The sequence below is a fragment of the Brassica napus genome, chromosome A9, assembly GCF_020379485.1.
Source record: "Brassica napus cultivar Da-Ae chromosome A9, Da-Ae, whole genome shotgun sequence".
Classification (NCBI taxonomy): Eukaryota; Viridiplantae; Streptophyta; class Magnoliopsida; order Brassicales; family Brassicaceae; genus Brassica; species Brassica napus.
Genome location: NC_063442.1, coordinates 28,852,438 through 28,874,431, shown reverse-complemented (window position 1 = coordinate 28,874,431; position 21,994 = coordinate 28,852,438). Strand labels below are relative to the sequence as shown.

At 29.8% G+C, this 21,994-nt stretch overlaps 2 protein-coding genes across 6 annotated transcripts; both read right to left on the bottom strand.

The window, feature by feature from the left end:
- Window positions 1-2,623: 2,623 nt before the first annotated feature.
- LOC111200961 lies at window positions 2,624-4,671 on the bottom strand. Of its 5 annotated transcripts, none has more exons than XR_007316316.1 (7): window positions 4,381-4,657; window positions 3,822-4,185; window positions 3,670-3,740; window positions 3,475-3,573; window positions 3,257-3,350; window positions 2,847-2,928; window positions 2,624-2,775 (listed from the first exon to the last, which is right to left on the bottom strand). XR_007316316.1 is itself a non-coding variant. In XM_022692626.2 (6 exons), exons 1-6 carry the CDS (start codon window positions 4,588-4,590, stop codon window positions 2,915-2,917), a joined length of 852 nt encoding a protein of 283 aa, XP_022548347.1. In that variant the 5' UTR covers window positions 4,591-4,657; the 3' UTR covers window positions 2,624-2,914. The 5 variants fall into 5 exon arrangements, 3 of the variants coding, with proteins under 3 accessions (XP_022548347.1, XP_048596075.1, XP_022548346.1); XR_007316317.1 differs by having other exon boundaries at window positions 2,847-2,919; XM_022692626.2 differs by having other exon boundaries at window positions 2,624-2,928.
- A 2,137-nt stretch (window positions 4,672-6,808) lies between these two features.
- LOC106417683 (UPF0426 protein At1g28150, chloroplastic) lies at window positions 6,809-7,787 on the bottom strand. Its single transcript, XM_013858460.3, has 3 exons — window positions 7,617-7,787; window positions 7,370-7,504; window positions 6,809-7,144 (listed from the first exon to the last, which is right to left on the bottom strand). The coding sequence occupies exons 1-3, from the start codon at window positions 7,680-7,682 to the stop codon at window positions 6,959-6,961; spliced, it is 387 nt and encodes a 128-aa protein (XP_013713914.1). The 5' UTR covers window positions 7,683-7,787; the 3' UTR covers window positions 6,809-6,958.
- Between the last annotated feature and the right edge of the window lie 14,207 nt (window positions 7,788-21,994).

Here is a 21,994-nt window from a genome sequence, read left to right as displayed (position 1 = left end):
AGAGAGCAAAAATGAGCTTTAATAGGAATTTGTTAAATATCACAATAATCCTTTGTGTATGTTTCAGTTGGGATTGTAGCGAGGGAGCTCGAGCGAAACAGAGGAAAGAGATTGATTCTCATACTATCCAACTTAACTCTCTCTTCCCTTCACCATCATCACCCTATGTTCTTTCTGCAAGAGGTAATATTCCCTTAGCCAATTCAATTCACGGTGATTCATTGTGTTTTAGTGTTATACATAAGATAGATGCACATTGCATACTACAAACACACATATATATATATATATATATATACACAGTATTAATTTGCCCTTTTATATACTTATATTATTGATTTCATTATGTAATGATGATATGGATGCATACTTTAGTTGTTTACTATCAATTAAGTTACAATTAATTCCAGATTTCTGCAAATATGTCATTAATATTACTATAACGTGATTAGGAATGAAGCGATAGTTTAGATGTGTAGGAATGAAAAACATGTATAACAAAAAAACATATATGACTGTAATTAATATTTTGTTATTACAAAAAGTATTTATTTTTTTGGAGAATCGGTATGCATTTTTTGTTGTTTCTAACGTGAGCTTATCTTCCCACTCAGCGTCTAACACAAAGTCCTCACTGCACGTGACACATAGGCACGGCACGTGCTCGCGTTTAACAAGAGGCAAATCCACGAGTCCAGACCATGCGGAGATCCTGAGACTCGACCAAGCGCGCGTAAACTCAATTCACTCGAAACTGTCGAAGAAGCTCCTCACAGATGGAGTGAGGCAAAGCCAGACAACGAATCTACCGGCTAAACACGGAAGCATCTATGGATCTGGAAACTAAAATATACTATATTTCATTTAGAATAGTATGGCAATGATAGTTACTATAATTGATGAATGGGAAAAGGAGGAAAATGGAGAGGTGAGGAACAGGAGGGGAGGAGGAGGAAGGAGGAAAGATAGAAGTATGGAGGAAAGGAAGGAGGAATGGAGAGAGAGACCGGGGAAGAGAGGGGAGGTGGGAAAGAGTAGGAGGGAGTGTAAGAGTAAAAGCGACAGAAAAAAACTATACTATTTTGATGAATAGATTAGTATACTATAATGTAATGTTTATTCAAATACTGTATGAAAGCTATATAAATTGTCAATACAAACATGTATGTGAATCTCCATTAACTTAGAGCATTCATTCAACACAATAGCATAAGAGGCGAAGGAGATACAATTTGTCAAAGAGAAAAAGGAGAATTATAACATAATATACTGTGATTATAAAATAAAATAAAATAAAATATATTACACAAAATTTATTTTCAATCCATCATCTGATTCTTGATCAAGCAAAAAAATAAATAAACGGTGGTTCCAATGTAAGTGAAGCATACTATACTGTACTTGAAAATTAGTATGGAATACATGATATAAGATACTGTTCTTCTTCCCCAGTTCAATCCATCGCATTGTTCTTCATATTCTTAAAGATATTGATTCACATATTTGTTTCACGGTAACCGAAATTGTTGCTTGATCCCCTGATTCTATTCAATCATAACAAATTTACCGAGATTCAGCTGGTTCCTCGGTAGTCATGCCGTCAAGTGATTCTCTTATTTCTACGAACACTCTGTAATTGTCGCTCTCTGATGTACCTCTTTTCTGTTCTCCAGCTGTTGCTCAAAATCTTTTTTTCTATTAGTTTCATGAAGCAAAACACAAAGATACATTTTTTTTTCACGCGCAGTTAAGGCCATTATTGTCCAATTTCATAATAATATGTATTATACAGTAGCCTAAACGTTGTTATGTGTATATTCTTAATTTTTGATATGTTATGGACATGACCCCTAATTCCCCTTAAAAATATAACTCGTACATCCTCACATTTTCTTTTATAAATCAAAAAATGATGATAAGTATAAAAAAAATATTTTATGTACTAAATTTATCATGTTAGATTTTTGTTTGTACAAACATTTATCATATTGAATTTATGTTTTATGATTGTTTAATTTGACAAAAATATAATAAATAATAAAAGTTAGGATTAGACAGTTTTTAGTTGCACTAAAATATAACTAAGTACTTTTATCTACATTAGCGGCTTAAAAAGAAATCAGTTTTTAGAGATCTGGTTCCGTGAAATCAATCCCACCAATTCTGACCGTCGCAACAAAAGAGATATTAGCAAAGCAATACCACTGAAACGCCTAATTCCAATAAACGACAAAGACCTCACTCTCAAGGAAACAAAAATAAATGATAATACCGTCACTCCAAACGTAACCGAAAACTACTAAAGGCTACAACATAAAGGACGCGAGAGAGCAGTCCCAAACCAAGGAGTTAAAAGCACCAGCCTAAACTTGACTGGAGAAAGGATAAGATGATCTCTTGCTTAGCCTTCGTCCCAAGGTAATCAAAGACCTAACGAAGCTACAAGTTCAATGCATTCATCCTACACCAACTGCTAGAAATAGGAACCCTTAAAACCCAAGCATCGAAGGGAGACACTTCAAAGAAACCGCCTAACCAAAATCACAAGAGAACCAGAACCATGACAGTAACGAACCACGCCATACACAAACAAGAAAAAAACAGTGGGAAGAAACACAACCAGGGTAACAGAAGAGACAACTCCCTTCCAAAAGTTTCATAATGAAACACACCCAATAAGGATTCTGAGCAAACCAAGAAAAGAAATGCAGTTCTAAAGTATTGCCATACCAAGCACTTAAGACCCAACACAACAGGCAAACACCGATGAGAAGCCTGAAACATAACCGACAAAAATCAGCACAACCTGTAGATCCAAACCTTATCGGAAAAACCATAACAGAGACCAACAAAAATCGAAGTCCCATCAGATCTGCTGCCTCCCACAACCACCGGCGTCAATAGAGAGGCACCATCAGCCTGCAAAAGCTATGACATCGAGTAAGAATGAGCTCACGAGATGAAGAAGAAGCACCAAGGAGATTCCTAAGAGCAAAACAGAGAGCAAGGGAGCCCACCCCAGCACCGGCTAAAAGCCATAGCCACTGGAGAGGCGTTGATCTACAGTCGCGCAGAGAGAGTTGGGAGAAAACTAGGTTTTGTGATTTCTATTGTCATTTATCAATGCAAGATAAAGATACACAAAATGTTTATGGTAGCGTCTCTCCCCACTAGTATACATCACCTACGGGTACATGATATTTACATGTTCTTGAAGATACTTAAAACATTTTGTATAATCATTCAGAGTCTTAACCAGAATTATCTTGCTCGAGTTTTGCAACTACAGCCTTCTTCTCATCTTCCGGAAGAGCCATGAACATGAAAACAGATTTATCCCCAATATCATCCTTCAACAACCAACAAACCAGACCACATATGATTAGTGATAAAGCATTCTGATACTTGAAGGAGATTAGCAAGAACTCTTTTTGAAGCTTCCATATTTGAATTTGTAGTGAACAACAGTGGTACCTTTATAGGCTGAGTGAATTTTCTTCCAGCAAATACTACAAAGAGTGCCATCCATGTTCCTAGCAACACCAGTTTCGCCTCATCATTCATCAGGCCACTCTGCAAATTCATCACCCATTACTTAGTCTCAGAACATGGTCTAACCAAGATTCAAGGATGTGATACTAAGGTAGCTGAAACAGGAAGATACTTTACCAAATGACCGAGAAGTACTGAGGGTATGATGAACGTAAGAAGACCAGCTTCTAGCTTACCGTAGCAGAGCCCTGCAAAAAAAAAAAAAATCAAGAACATTAGTATGAGTACAAATATGAAACCTGATACATCCACCATTATCATCGAACTACCTTCTTTGAAAACGAGCCCAGTGAGGGAAGCGAAAAGAGGACCAACAAACCAAACAGCAGTTGGATGATCAACGACATACTGAACCAAGCTATCGCTATCTGGTCTAGCAAGGGCAGCATAAGCGGCTAAAGAACCAACAACACCAAGTGCCCATAAAGCCTGAAGGGTCCTCTTGATCTCCGTTACATATATATGAATCAGAAACAGAGATAGCCCTAAACCACCAGCACCAACAAGGTAGAACAAGTCCTGGTTTTGCTTGATTATTTCACTTAACCATGAGTTCTCCGGTAAAAAGGCGGCAGAAGAAGCGGCTACAAAGGAAGCAGCAGCAGTTACCAGTCCTGATCTGTACAAAATAACCTGAAGAGAAAGAGATACTTGATAGGCTTAACTTCAAAGTTCAAGAAGCAAAAATTTTCAACATAAAGCTAATAAAAACTCTATCTTTCTAAGTTACATGAACAAATTAGACTTACAACTGTGATACTTGCATGTTCCAATATATTAACTTTTAAGGAACCCAATTGAAGTATAACTCGTATGGAAGAGACGCACCTCTTTGACATCAGACTGCTCAACGGTCCAGGGACCATAAACGCCTTTGTACACGGTTCCATCTACGGAACCTCCTTGAGAGCTGCCGCTTACTGCCCTGATACTAAGCCTTCCCTTTCTCAACCTCACTCTCCCCGTTAGACCCGACGACGATTTGTTGACATTTGCCGGCGGTGTGATGAGTGTCGTCGATAATAAACGCGAGGCCATAGTCGTGAATTGATTAAAGAAGAGACGGAACAGAACTCACGTCTGTCTTGGCAAGTGGGCAGATTCATCAGATGCCTCAAAACGATGCCGTTTTGTCAGTGACGTGGCTCAGTTGTTCTGCACCGCGAAGTGTCTCTGTGGTTAATAATTGTTTCATCGAGACTTAGAACCGAACCAAACCGAATTTTTGGTTTTTGAAATTTTAAAAAATAATTCCAAAATTTACCAAATTATATGTTGCTTCGGTTATCGGTTAATTTCGGCTTTTACTTTTATTTCTGAAAATAACCATTTTTTTTTGCTTTAAAATCGGATATTTTAGATAATTTTGATAATTTTGGTTAATTAAGTTAATTTAGTTTGGTTATTATATATATACTAGTATTATCTCCCGTGCTTAGCACGGACGTTATTTTATGTGAATATATTTTAAATATATATATATATAATGTATTTATAAAATTTATAATGAAAAAGAGGTTAATATTACTTTCTTTCTTTGAATTATCACACCAAGTAATAAACAATTTTCAGCAGATTGAAATTGATTTAGTTCAAAAAAGAAATTGATTTCTTTTCAAAAAAAAAAGAAATTGATTTAGTCCATAGTGAGTATGTTATTGACATATATTTTTTAAAGTTTATTACAGTTTTCTTTTTTGACCATATGAGTTTTCCAATTTCTAAAGATGACTTTATATGTAGACCATAGTGAGTAAACGTAATTTGGGAAGAGAAAATTATCTTTACACATCCGTAACCTTACTGGGCTGTGCTCGGCCCTGCATACTAATCATCCTGTGCGTCTGTGTAGTCTTGCTTATCTGCATGAAGCAATTGAGCCAAAAGTAGTTCACATAGACAGCAAGTCAAGCAACATACTGATCAGCGACGAATTCAATGCCATGTTTAAATGTTTAAGTAGAAGCAGAAAAGTAGCATAAAGATGACTTTATATGTAGAATACTACAGCCTATATAAGGTATTATACAGAAAGAATTCAGTGCCATGTTTATGCAGAAACTTAAATTATGTTTATTAGAAGAGAAAATTATTTTAAAAAGGAAATTTAACATCATGAATTATAATTTGAGCATTGAAGAATTTGGCTCTTTTTAGTTTCACTAACCTTAAAAAAATAGTTTTTTTCATCAACAAAAAATAGTTTAACTAACCTTGATTTCTAACTTTCATTTGCCAAAAATTTCCACCAAATCATAAATTTGTATTCTTCGGTCTCTTTTCTCAATACACTATATGGATCAAATAACTTTAGTTTTAATATTTAGTTATTTCCACTTTTGTTTTAAAATAATATTTTGTTATCTTCGTTAATGACAAAGCTTTGATTTTCTATTCTTTTATTGAAGAAATAAGTTATGAAAAACTCAAAAGGCTATTTCTTATCTAGAATATACAAAAACAAAAATTTAATAGATTATTGATTGAGAATAGAAGGAAATTGAATCTAAATTAAGAGTAATCATAAACCTGTATGGATTTTATTTTGCAGGAGTCAAAAATCTCATTCCAAAAAAACGAAGAATACGAAGCGATAAATATAAAATTATCTTGCTATCTTGTCTAAGTTGTCTTTTACCTTGGCTGGTTTTTCATCTCAAGCATCCCTCTTTCTGTGTCTGTATATGTGTTTTCTTCGTCCTTTTTAGTCTGTAATTTTGACTTTTGCCTTTAAAAAATGAAGCTATGGAGAAGAAGAATGAGAAAACGTAAGAGAGAAGAGATCAAACAAAAAGTAAAATTAATTGATGAAATATGGAAGATACAACAGTTTTGAATCATGATCATTACTCTTGAACGTGGTGTTGATGGTTTTTCTGAACGTGGTGTAACTGGTGTTGATAATCTGATTTTTTTAAGGGATTTAGTTATCGGATGTTGAGAAAAATTGGAATCGCAAATTAATTTTGAATTGACATTATTATTTTTTTCAAAACATATTCCATGTGTCAGAATTTAATTGGTGAAATGACTTGTGCTTTAGTATATAGAGGATATATATTTTTAAAACCCCAACCAAACTTAAAACCAAACAAATTTTCAAAATTCTACTGAACTAAACTGAACTCAAGACCATAACCGAACCGAAAGCCGAAAGTTTCGGTTTAGTTCGGTTGGCCTTGATCAGTTCGGACAAAAACCGCAGGGCTAGTTTCATCTACGAAACTATACTGTGATAGATTGACAACGTGTAAACTGTAAACAAAAAGTGTTTATTTTAGTTTTTACGGTTACATACATACAAAAAGCAAACTGCTACATTTCTCCTTGGAGATGGTACAACAGTAACCACAATCACAACTTCTGTATGAAGTGAGATAACGGTAAAGAGTAAAGGTTCAAGACCTCATTCAATCTCTATCTGTTGAGGAGATTCTACTTCATTGGAGGCCATTCCATCTGCATCAACTACTTCCTCTTCTGTAATACCTGAGGCTTCAACTGTTCGCGTCACCCATTCTTTAAGCGGTTCTTCGTTCAGATCAAGTCTTAGTAATCCAGCAAACATCCCACCCACAAATGCAATTGGCTCCTAAACACATCAATAAACAAACCACATTGCTAGATGCATCAATATCATGCCAAGGATTAGGCCATGAAAGTAAGCCTCCATTATTCATCTAGAACACACACACAATCAAGATTTGGTATACAATTTGCTTATTGCTATTTGGAATAACCCATCACGTAGTTGGTGTATACTAACCTGCAGCTCAAATCGAATGAAAGTCACTAGCTTTAAGTGGGATAAGAGTACCTTGAGAGCCTCCGAGAGAATTGGTTCTTGAGGGAGATTGAAACAGCATGGTTTTGCAGCAAGGGTTCTACTTCTACAAACCGGAGAAAATTGAGGACGAACCGAAATTTCAGTGCTTTTGATTCGAGCAGTGAACTAAATCAATACGAAAAAAAAACAATTGTGACCAACAACAAGAGAGCGTTGTTTATAGATTGGAAAGAAAAATCGGATTATAAGCTTCGGAAGAAGAAGAGCGAAGACGGACCTGGTGAAGCTGAGAAGCGAGCACGAGCGAGGACGGGGAAAAAGAAGAAATTAAGACAAAACCCATTGCTTTGTTTTTCTTCCTCGCGTTAGAAAATATCAAATCTGAAGCAAAAGAATAGCTTAGATTACCAGCCTCTGCATATTATCTACAAAATGCAGAAGCAAAATTGCAAAGGGCAATTCTCCTAAATATATCATTTTCAAATTTTGGTCACAAAAATAGGTCATAAAAAAAATGACTAAAATGTTACAGTTAATAGTTAAAAGGATCATAATATCCTAGATATATATAAAAAATTATTTTATAGTTTTAGATTATATGTTTTCAAATTCGAACTTTTTTTATAAATTTTTCTTGTTTTTCTTATTTCTATTTTTTTATTTTTTTTTTTGTAATTCGAAAATACTTTTTGAAAATATTTTTAAAATTTTTATTTTCAAATTTTTAATATATTTTTTTTTTATAAAATTTTAAACTTCAACCTCAAATCCCTACCCTTAACTCTAAACCTTAAAGTTTGGATTCGTTAACCTTAGGGGTATAAATATATATTTACCACTTTTATAAAATATTTTGGTCATTTTGATCCTTAGAATCTATATTTGTGACAATAAAAATTTTAGTGCTATCCTAGGATATTTCTCAAATGCAAATCCCACAATTTTTATTTTTTCAGAAGGATTCTAACTTTTAAAAATGACTAAACCATGTTATGTATATTTTTATTCCTTTTCTTTTATTAATAAAATTGTATTTTATCAAAATAAATTTATTTATTTATACAGAGATAAAAATTAAAAATTTATATCGCCAGAAAATATATTTATATACCCTTTTAGTTAGGATATATTATTTAATTATTTGTAGATTTATATAAAATTTTGTAAATTTGTCTTTAGTCGATTAAATACTAATATTTATATATATGTACACATATATATTTGAGAAATTGCAACAAATACCACATTTATAGTACCACTTTCATGTTTATACTAACTAATTTTACCTTCATTTTTAATATATGCCTAAGGTTAACTAATCTAGATTTAGAGTTTAGAGTTAAAGGATGTGAAATGGTTTTTGGAATGTGAAAATTCATGCCACACCAACAGAAATAACATATATTTAAATAATATGGCTACATAAACACACCAAAGAACATAATTCAGATCCAAAAATGATCACATTTATTTAATAAAACTAAATATGTGCACAAATATTTTGCCATAACTTAAACTATCATATATTTATATGACTAAAACATGTATTTATATGACCACCATCGTACAACGTAGTGGGACTTTATTGCAATAAAATAGAAGTGATAATAATCACGCGATAATAATCACGCGATAATAGAATCAGGAAGGCTGGAGGAAGCTGAAATCATGCTTGATGAAGATAACTAAATCAAATCACCAATCTAAAGAGACACACTAAATGCCCATAAAAAGTAAATAGCTGAATTAATACAAGATCTATAGTCTTATGAATCAGTTATTTAAATCAGTTATTTTATTACTTTAGTTAAAGATCTATTGTCTTATGAATTAATACAAAAAATATAAAATTATACACTATTTTAAATATATATTTTTTAGAAATCCATTACATTTTTTGAAATTTCAAAATTTAGAAAAAAACTGTTTGATCAAATTATTAACATAGTTCATTTGGTTTTCCAAAATATTGACTGACATATATAGATTAAAACAAACATGTATATATAAAGAATAATAGTTATTGTTAGGTTTTAATGCTGCTTACCTAACTTAAAGTAATTTTTTAAATGATAGATTAGCTATCTTTCCATCGTTTCAATTTATAATTTGAGAAGAAAAAAAGATTGTGCTATTAAATAAAAATATATATGTTTACGGTGTTAAACATAATCAACTACTGTTTTAAATAAATAATTCAATATATAACTATTAAAATTAAAGTAGACAAATATTTAAAAGTAAAATAATTACATTTTTCATGATTTTTTAACGGTGAAATAAATATATGATTTTTAAAAAGAAAAATAAAATAAATAATAAAAATGTAATGTTTTATTATTTTTAATTGAAAATAAAAGAAATAAAGATATAAGATTCATGTTTCTCCACTATATTCAAAAAACACATAAAAACAAATAAGATGGTATCAGATACTTTAGTCAACACTTATAGCTCAGACAAAAACATTGACAGCTATGACGGAAACTCTTTAGATACAAACCTTTATGTAACCTTAGCCTACTATATTTTGCAGCGGACCCACTTAGGATAAATCAATGTTTGGATAATGATAATCTAGAGGCTCATTACATTGAGGGGTTAAATCAGTACTTCTTCCAACACAAATCTATCAAAGGACTCAACCATCTTCGTCTTCGCCAATCCGCATATAGTAACAATGATAATAGTACATTTCTTTATGGTAAATTAACATTTGTGCAGATGCATTTTTGAAGAGGAAAAATAATTTTTGGATAACCACGTGTTAGTGGTTCAGTGGTTAAACTCAACATGGAAGTTATGGGTTCGAGTGTCGCTGGGAGGTGATTATCTTGAGGGACCTTCGAGCCCAATACAGAGAAGCCTGCTAATGTGTGGCCACTGGTGGAATTTACATGGGATGATCATCAGCCCTCCTGAATGCCTCTGCGGGCTTCCCCGACTAAGTTCCGGTGGACGGTCATTGGCGCTAGTCGATTCCTCTCGAGGCTCCGGATACCAGGATCATAAAAAAAAAATTGGATAAGCTATCATGGGAAAATAATCAATCCAAGTCCGATCAATGCTAGAGCATGATTAAGAATTCATTTACTAGATTCATTAAATGAAGCCTCTAACAAATTGCCATATCATTGACATATATAAAGTATGCAAATATTGTTAATAGTTTAAGAGGAGAAAACAATTTATTATCTTCCTTCAAACAAGATAATCACAAAACAAACACAAGTATTTACATGTTTCATTTTCAGACATCAACTTTACTGTATGTTTAAATTTCAACTGAATTTACTTTGTTACGACTATCAGCTTTTTACACTACTTTTATTGAATCAATCAGTCACAACCACTTATGCTATTCCACACTGACATAAGCAATTACAAAATAAAATAATACATTACTGTCGCTAACCATTATCAAATGGATCAGAAAAAAATATCATTCTCTTTCTACATATATTCATCTTCAAAAATTTTAAACATTTTATTTACTAAAACTAAATAAATTGTAAATTCATTTAATAATAAAACAGACGAACCCGGCGCGTAGCGTCGAAAAACTACTAGTAGAGATATAAATTTAAACTTTGGGAAAAATGAACAGTTTACATTGCGTTGTATTCACTGACGGAGTCGGCACAATTTGTTACAGGGGTCAGTTGTTAAAATAATTATATGATACTACGAAGGAAAATATTAAAAAGGGTCAATGAGTCGAATTTGTGACATGGGGGTCAAAGTAAAAGATTTTAACTAATTGCTCCTGAAAGAAACAGTGAATAAAAGCTAAATTCATTTTTTTTTGTTAAAGTCATAAGTAAAGGTGGACACTTTATCCGATACCCGAAACCGCACCCGAACCCGACCTTGAACTAAAATCTGAACTGAAGTAGCAAAACATCCGAAGCTATAATCCCCTATATATTAAAGACAAGCATTAAAGCATTTTAACTATAACAAATGTCATCACTAAAATATTTTTTAAAGTCTCGAGAGAAATATGTTATTTTACTAAACATGTAATCCCTCGTATCGTAATACATGAAGTTTTGGCTTAATGCACAATTTTTTTTAAAAAAAATTATTTTCTTTAAAAACTAAATTTAAAAATCATTCAACCAGTTGAAGAATTGACTGCAAAACTCTTATTGGTTACACAATTTTCAATAAAGTTAAAAATAATATAAAATATCAAAACATCATTATTATGAAACGGAAGGGGTATTATATACTTAAACTAACCATAAAATTAATTAACAATATACATTTATTATTTTTTCTTCTTTCCTTAAATAAAAAGGTACAGAATTACCAAAATTGAATAAAATGTATATTTGACAATTAAAGATTTTAATAATAAATATTTGAAAACAATTTACATATCTTCCATTATTTTTAATGTTATATTATTAAAATAAATTAAACAATCATATTAACCATATAAAATGACTATAAATAATGAAAATTGTTAAAAGTCTCACTGAAAATTTTATGATCTATATTTTTAAAAATTTGTTATAATAAAATACAAATGATCATCAAACCATATGATTAAAAATCACATTTAATAGATATTCAGATTAACATATATTGGGCTTATAAATGATATAATTATGGTTGAATGATATAATAGATATAAATTTCATTCCGCGCATGCGCACGGATAATCAACTAATCACCTAATATAAACATAATATAACACCTTTTCGTTCTCATTTTCCTTTTATTCTTCTTCTCTTTATTCTTCTACTCTTCTTTTCCATTCTCAGTCTTTTCCTTTTCTTTTCTTCTTTTTTTCGTTTTTTTTTTTTCTTCATTTCTCTCATTTATTTTCGTTTACCTCTTCCTCCTTTTTTCTCTTTTAACCTTCTCCAATTATTTTTCTTTCATTCATCTTTTTGTTTACATTTTGATCTTTATAATTAGTTACACATCACATTTATGATTCTTAAGTATTTTCTCATTTATCGTTATAATCGTTAAAAAATTTAAATATCATAAATATTTCAAAATTATTTTTATAGATTCATATTTTACACATAAAATTAATAAAAAATTTAAAATAAGATTTATAATATTATAATACTATATTTATTATATTTTAAGACTAGAGTTACAAAAGAAACTTAATGAAAGAAACTTAATAAAAGAAACTTTCAAATAAGATACATGAAGACATAATTATTACACAAATTTAAATATTACAACAACACTAATAGTCTGGTAAATTAGCTCCGAAACCTCCAAATTTCTAAAATATTGTCCAAACAAATTTTGTGTAACCGAAGATGGAGCATTACGAAAATAATTTTATGATATATTGTGGTATCTTGCTTGTAGTTTTATATTTAATTATGTATTTCAATTTATAGTTTTATATGTTTAATGTAAGATTTTATTAATATATATTCACATAATTTTTTTTATATATGTGCTAGTTATTTATAACAGTTTCTGTAGATTTATATCGGAGGGATTATTAATTATAACAATATAAGGACCATAGTGTAAAATACAAATAATTTTAAAGTTAACTTTGAAGTAGAGTTTGCAAACTTTAAAATAGAGAGTCTTTTTAGAGATGCTCTAGTATATCTTACACTTTTTTAAAAAAATTTATATGTTGGATCACAATATAAATCAACCTTTAATCATTTAAATAAAGTCCTACTTAGCAAAGATTTAGATTTAATGTATTACTAAAAATGTACCCTTACAATAACTAATGTTTCTTTGCTTTATAACATTATTAGTTACTTTGCCGATTAATGGATTTTTTATGACTTATGTCTGGTCAAATTGTTCAGTATCCGGTTCACTTGTCCAAGTTGTTAAGCTATGAATATTCCTAAAATCATACGTCAATACTAATCTCGTTTATACTATAATCTCGAATCAATTAACCAATCTATAACCTTTTTATTGAAATTGATCCAAGTAAAAAATTGATTTTAATTATTTTTACCTTCAAACTATATTTTTTTACATCAACGATCAGGGGACTCCAAAAACCAATCTACTATATAATATTCCTTCCATTTCATTTAGTTATCATTTTATAATTTACTACAAAATACGTGTTGTTCTAGAATTTCATTGAAACTTTTATTAACTTAATATGATATATGATTCTTTATATTCTTCTATTTATTTTTCTGTTGGTTGAAATATGATTAGATGTATCATTAAAAATATTTTTGTTTAGAAAATATACAAAATTAGATGTTTTCTTAATTTATGTTTACAAATCTAAAATAACAATTAAAATGAAACAGGTTGTCAAGAAAAAAAATTAAAATGAAACAAAGAGAATATAATACAATGATTTTAAGTAGCTAGTACCAATGAGATTATTCATAATTAGTCTAATGGAAAACTGGTTATAAATGTAGGCTAAGAAAGCATGAGAAATCGACACATCAGCAAATGATAGGTTGTAAAAAAATATAAAAGCTAGGATAGTTTTAAAATTTGATTATCCTTTAATAAGTAAGAGAGGCTATATAGTATGCTGTAAATATAAATGAATATGAATATATGTCTATATAGTAGTGTGCTATTTAGTATGCTGTAAACCCTTGTCCAAAGAATATTAAGAAACTATAAATTAGAACAGAAAATTTTATTCAGCTGTATCAATGAATTAATGAATATGCTTGTATAGCCAACTCTATGATAAATTAGAACAGTTCATAAATTATATTACTAACACATATTTTGTGTTATTTCTAAAGACCAAGTTACACATTTGAACATTTAACAATTTTTTACGTTTGTATTTGACTGGTTTATGGCAGAAGTGAGGGTTTTCTTGTGTGTTCTTTATGATTCTTCATAGTGGTTGAAATGATTATATGGTCCGTAAATGAATTATTCAATAGCAGAGATATAAATATTCTAGTAATTTAAAGACATTAACTTAATGAGGCTGAGAGTGTCTGTAAGAGCCACACATCAGCTGGTTTGGTTGTAATTAACATACAAAAGCAAGATTTTTTTTTTACAATGTTCCTTAATTAATAAAAAAGGATTTTTTAATAGTAAGACAATCCCTTATATATTATTGTTATTTCATTAACAAACGTGATTAATATACGCGGGATTGATACAAAACTTTATTGTTAGTTCTAATAACATACATACATTAATATATAAGGGGTTAATAAATTTTCCTAGAGATTAAAATGTTGGTTTAATATTTTTGTAGACTCATTGTAAACCTGCCACATAAGCAGTGTAAAGTCTTAAGGTGATGACAACTCAACAAGATTAAAATGAAATTAATAAAAAATAGAAACTTATCATTTTAATGTGTTCATAAATAATATATAGGGAATTAGAATATATTTTTTCTATTTAATTGATTACAATATTTTTTCATGGTGAGATCTCGGAAAGTACACATAGTCATCAATGTAGTCAGCTTTGCATTTGTTAACTTTCATTCACTTTCCTCTGACAATCTTCACATATTTATGTCATAATGCTTATTTTAGATTTTTAAATCATAGTCATCAATGTTTCAATATAGTGCATATTTTAGATTTTTAACTTATTAATAAAATATCACATAAATGTATATTTTTTGTGATTATCTTTTTCCCATAATTCTAAACCAATAAGAATCCAATAAGTGCAATTAAGGTTTTTAAAACTTTTAATTAATTATTGTTATTTGATAAAAATAAGCATTGAAAATATAAAAAAAATGAATCTTTTTGAAATAAATATTTTTTCTAAAATATGTAACTTTATGAAATAGAAGGAGTATATAAATATAGACTTTAAAACATTCAAAACACAATCACTAAAAATCAAAGAATTCTCTTACAGCTTCTAATTCACAAATTATTAGTAGTCTGTTTTGTTGTGGTACTGATTATGGCAAAACTATCATGTTCTTATTTCCTCATACTCATGTTTGTGTTCTCAGGTAATTTTTTCTTTCAACTTTCAAACAATAATATATAATTGAATCATTTCGATTACATAAAATATATAACTGTGTGTATGTATGGGCTTTTCATATCATAATATGATTTTTTCACCTTCTTAATGTCTTTAGTGGTTCTAGTAGCTGAAGGAGAAGATGATGAAAACTGTATTGTATTTATGGATCCAAAAAATCCATGTAATATTGTTGATTGTCGTCAAAACTGCTATGAGGGATACAATGGAGTTGGAAAATGTGTTAAAGATGTTAAAGCTGGTGGAGATACTTGTCTTTGTACTTATAATTGGAATTGTTGAAGGTAAAATTTAATTAATATTGTTGTATAATTTTTTAAAAAATCTTAATATATATTAACAAAATGCTGGGAAGTTCTTCAACCATTTTTCTGATTGAATAGTTAAATTTGGACTATATCACAAGGTATCAAGAAATATTTCCTTTAGGTACCTGATTTTCTCATAGCTGTATGTATATATATATATTTAAGTTGTGATTGATTAAAAAGAAGTCACTTATGTAACTTTTTATGATGTGTCGCTCATACAAGAATTTTCATTAAAATTGTCTTAGTTTGATTGGCTAATGCTTTTTTTATTTTTTTTATCTATTTGATAAAAAGTAACTAGATGGTTTTCAGCGAATTTGCAGATACAAAAATTTTAAAAATTTAATATAATGTAATAGTATTTATGTTTTTGGCATGCTATAATATTTGCTATAATATTTTTTTTGTTATTAAAAATTGAATGTTTGGCATATATTTTTAAAATATTTTTAAAATATTTAATTTATTTTGACTATTTGATTGTTTCTTACAAGTATAGGAATGATATTTTGTAATGTTTAATTAGAGTTTTCTATCAACAAACATATATAGGCGGTTAAGATTTTTTTCATTAAAAACGAGAATTTCATTATAACATTCGCGTCGATAACATATATAGTTTAATAGGTTTGTAAATCAAATTTTTTGTATAATTGTTTTTATAAAAACATGAATTCATGTGACGAATAAATCCACGATTACAACTAAAATAAAACCACAAAAATTATTAAGAAGGAACATAACTATATATATTTTTGAGCTCCGGTGGTAGGGTGGTAATGAAAAGGACTTGGAACGCCAATGCGTTTTAGGTTCGATCGACATGTTGCGTGAAACTAAATCACATTACTCTTGAACATCCACATGGATATCAGCCCTTACTTTCCGCCCATTTGAATACCAGGAGAAAGATTTATCCATGGGTTACAGCTTCCGTTAGAGATTAGTGTAGACCCTTCCATAGGTTCGGAATACCCTCAAGGTAATAAAAATGTATAGTTTAGCTTTGTGATGATAATTTTATTTTAAGAAAAGTGTATGAGTTTGTTTTTATTTTATTTATAATGTAAACTGATATAAGAATTTTTAACTATAGAAATTTAAATGTATTTTTTAACAATAATCTTAGTCATTTCTTAAAGAATTATTTAAGATAAAATTTTATTCGATTAGAATTTCCATAATAAGAAACCTTCATATATATATATATATTGAATTTTACTTTGTATTTAAAATGTTATAATATGGCTCTAAATTTTGAATATTCAAAAAATGAAAAAATATTGAAGGCTTCCTTTTTAATTGAATGTTTCAAATTAATGTTTTTATTATTGAATGTGTTTGACAAAAAAAATTGTCATAAATTTAAAGATATATTTTTATTCATAATATTGTTTCGGTTTTTCGGAAACTGATATAAGTTTGTTTATAGTTATTTTCCCATTGATTCTGATTTTATAACATCGTTATATTTTTTGTAACGTAAACTGATAAGAAGTTCCAGTTATATAAAATTTGAATGTAATTGTTCGCAAGAATATTAGTCATTTCTTAAAAAAAATGATTTAAGATAAATTAGTGTCCGATTTTATTTTCTATAATCAGAAATATTCAAGTATATTACACTTTTGAATGTTCAAAAAAATGGAAAATATTTGAAAGCTTCTTTTTAAATTGGTAACAAATATATCATAAATTTAAAAACATATTTTTATTTATAATATTTTTGTTTGTTTGACAACTGATTTAAATTGGTTTATAATTATTTTCCTTCTAAATAAAATTAGAGAAATCTTTTTCATCTTTGATGTATTGAAAACAGTTTTTCAAATGATGATATTGTGAAGAAAATAATATTTTACGATTGATTCTGATTTTATAACCTCTTATAAATTAATTTATACATTTATGAAATAACTTACAAAAGGTTTATAAATTTTAACTCTTATAAATAATTTCACATAAATTTAAAATTATTATAAATAGTTTCATAAATCCTACTAAATGGTTTTATAAATTAAGAAAAGAAGTTAATAGCTCTTATAAATAATTTATAAACTTTCGCAATGATTAAAGACTTCGTGGAATAGTTTTATTATAACTTAATGCTGGTTTAAATTTTAAAACATTTACAAACATGTTAATTTTCATAAATAGTTTCATAAGCTTCTCTGAATGATATATTATTCCTTATAAATGGTTTTATAAATCTTTACAATTATTTTGTAAACTCTTATTAATTATAAAATACACACTATTGATGATTTAAAAAAATGGGTTTTTTGCAAAATTGACTCAAAACTCAAAGTCAACCACAAAACTAACTTATGTTTTTTTTACATTTATTTTGTCCTATTCACCCCAGAAGTTCAGATTATTCACGAAAATACTATTAAATTATTATTTTTTTCGAAAATGACTTTTTTACTCTCTCAAGCTCATCATCTTCAAGTATTTACAAGATTGTCATTGTCATGAATATACCAACCACCATGAACAATCAATTTGAAGTTTTTAATGCACCTCAAATTGATTTACACTTCTTCTTTCTCAAATTGATTTACACTTCTTTTTTCTCAATTCTTATGAACTAAAAACAACATTTCTTTCACTTTCTCTTCATATTCATCCAAAATAACTCAAGATTTTGATTATAAAATTTTTATGGTTCATAGAGCCATTGAAGCTTACGATTCTTGGTGGGTCACTTTTGTTTGAGATTTTGGATGCTTGGAGAAGACTTATGTGTGCTAAACAAGTTATCTCACTAGTTGAAACTATGAAATCAGTTTTTTTTTTCAGATATGTTCGCCCAGTCGAATTCTGGGTAAGTCTTCTGGCTGTAGACGACTTACAAGGAAGTCTTCTCGTCAATGCAGAGGTTAGTTTTGCAATTAACTTTTAAATGTGTTCTTAGAGACGACTTACATTGAAGTCGTCCATATTTGTTTGTAAAAAAAAATTGAGACGACTTCCATGTAAGTCGTCTAGGGTAAACATATTAGTTTTGCATTTGACCGGATTGTGTCAGAAATTTGATTTTTCCTGGACGACTTACCCATAAGTCGTCCCGTAGAAAATTAAAAAAATCAATATTTTGTTATATCTAAACGACTTTCATTGAAAAATAAAACATAAAAATTTATTTTTGTCTGCTAGACGACTTACACGAAAGTCGTCCATGATTTTATTCCGAAATTCTGGTCAAACCTTGTTTATCTTGGAATGAATCCGCTAAAAATGGTAATGGTCTCAGGCAAAATCCCGTACACAAAACTACAAAGCGCATGAACAACGTATCCGGTCACGCGCTTGTGCGGGGGCTATGCCCCTAGTAATGATAAGTCCATGATTGAATCTTTGTCCATGATTATACACTCGTTTAGTTCAAAAAAATATCAGGGTTTATATTTTTATCATGCGAGGACTTAGCCAAATTTAAAACAGAACGTTCTCATCATTTTAAAAATCAATTTTTTAAACAGAACAGTGACGACAATGATTAACTACATTAGATTTTACGATCAACTGAACCTTAAACGTAACTAAATTTAACGATTGTGTTTCGTTTAGTTTTGGCACGTTTGTAAATTGTAATAACCCAAAACCAAACTTGATTTTATGCACAAATCTATGCATATATTTATGTAAGTCGTTTATATGTACTAAGGTTATATATTATTGTTGACGTTCAGCAACACTCAACAACTCTTCTATGTTGTAAAATCGATCGTACGTATAAACGAAATAATAATAAACAATAATATCATACCGTACGATGCATCTGTAGTTTACTTTCTTTCGTAGACAAAGAGCATGTTCAAGTTCATGCTACTTATCATAAAAGCATTGGGAATAGTCATATGTAAACACAACAAAATAAAATCAAGAAAACAAGAACAAATAGTTTTCTATAGCAAAGTTTCTATAATATTTGTACAGATTGCTTCCTTTTTAGTCCTCGTGGAATCATGTAAATAATTAAAATATAGAATAGATCATGATGAAAATATATGAAAATAATCATTTGAATCCGAGAGATTGCAATCATGAGTATTGTAAAGCATGTGATTAGCCCATCATTAGATCAAGTGGCACATACATTCATAAGGCAACTCGATCTATTACTTGAAAAGCAAATGAACCAAAAAAAAGTTAAGTTCACATATAGTTAATTTACAACAACAAAAAAGTTCACGTATAGTTCTGTTATTAAAAAGAAGAAGAAAGTGAAAGTTAGCATATGTTCAAAAAATAAGTGAAGATCGCATATATTCAATTTGGTAAATGGCAAAGTAGTCCAATTATAGCAATTGAAAGGAAAAATTAATATTTTACTTTCGATTAATAACTTGCGTTATTATTATTTTACCAAAAAAAAAACTTGCGTTATTATTTCATGTGGATGTTTGATTTATAAAATTAATAACTATCTATTAGAAGTTAGAACTAAGCTCTAACTTCTATTTTAATCAGTTAGATGATACGATATATGTTAAGCACGTTTCACTCAATTAATAAGCAGGTAAAAATATATAACTCAAAAAACTCAGCCAGAAAACAACTAAAAAAAATCAGTTTTGTTGTTTTTTTTTTTGCTTAACATCAGTTTACGTTGTTGACCATCGCTTGTATGCATGGTGGAATTGAGTTTAGTTCAGTTTAATGGTTATATGATTTTACGTGTGTAGATGTACCACATGTATGATAAGAAAACAGTCATAGTGCAAGTGGCAATGACCTGCATGTCGAACTGAGATCCCATAGTTACACCGAAACAACAGTGGAGAAAGATAAATCGATTTCGATGGCGAACCAAACAGGATGAAAGAACAAAAACGACTTAGGATGATAAGTAAACGAACTTTCTGACCATGAGTTGATTGGGGAAAAGTACTATTATCAAAGTCCATAATTGAAAACCAAAAATATGGTACAACTGCAAGTGATCATAAGTAGCCACAAAGAATCTCACGTTCCCAAAAATAATAGCATGCGTAAAGGTAAAAGAAAAGAAAGAGTATTAAAAAGATTAGTTCTAAAAAAAAAGAAGATTAGAAAACATAGAGAAAAAGAAATCTCCATTGCAGATTGTCTCGTAATCTTACATGATTTACATGGGCCAATCCTAAAAGGCACAAACTCATTCCACTTTCAATCATATTATTAGATGGTGATGATCATCTCATTTTGCACATTTTCATGCATGTGACCCACTTTTTGTATCTTAAAAATTTCCCCAAAGAGACCTTTAGAATAAACGAGAAAGTCCACATAGTGAAGGTTACCTCATCTATTTAAACATACACATTTCCATTGTTCTACATAACAAAATTCATCACTACAAATCATCTCATAGTCTCCCTTCATTTCACATTCTGAGTGTAAGCAGAAGTATACTAATAAAAAATGGATTTCAATGGTGATGCAGCGGACAACTAGGTTGAACGGTCGATCTAAGAATTTAGGGTTCTTCGAGACCTGTTCTTGGATCAATCAAGAGTTTCTTTCGATAGCTTCTTGAGACCAACTTCCTGAATAAGATGAATTTAATCGAATCTTGTTCAAGGCAACTCAAAATAGATGAACTGAATCAAATCTCTTTTAAGGTAATAAGCAAAAGCTCTATTATTAATTATCAAAGTCTCCCTACAACTTTAGGCTTCAATGCCTATTTATAATAAATCCTTAATCTAAAAAACCCTAATCTTAATTAAAATAGGAAAACCATTAAAATATAGAAAATATAAATAAAAGGTAATTATCTAAATTAATATAACTAATAAAATATATAACAAGATATTTGGAAATATTCCAAATACTTATCTGCATCATTCTCTCCGGGTTGGAAAAGATTCGTCCTCGAATCTTGAATAGGTTTTTCGTGGCTGAAATCTTCCAATATTTATCTTCAAATCCGAAATTTTCATAAAACCGAATCTTCTGACTTTCCCCAAAATTTGCACGTAACTCGTCCTGTACGGGATTTGCACGGATCTTGTCTCGCCCGAATTTTGCACGAATCTCGTCTTGCCCGATTTTTGCACAGACGAAATTTGCAAAAAAATCTTCACTGAAAACGAAATCGACAACGCGGACATCATCTTCATAGACATCGTAGATCGGATCACCATAGATCTCTCGATAGATCTCATAGTTTTCTTCTCTCTCAACAAAGGGACTTTCGTCCTGGATAGGATAGATGTTCGCACTCACCATGACATCCAGAATCGTTCTTCGATTAAGAAACCAAAGAGACGCAGCTCTGATACCACCTGATGCAGCGGACAACTAGGTTGAACGGTCGATCTAAGAATTTAGGGTTCTTCGAGACCTGTTCTTGGATCAATCAAGAGTTTCTTTCGATAGCTTC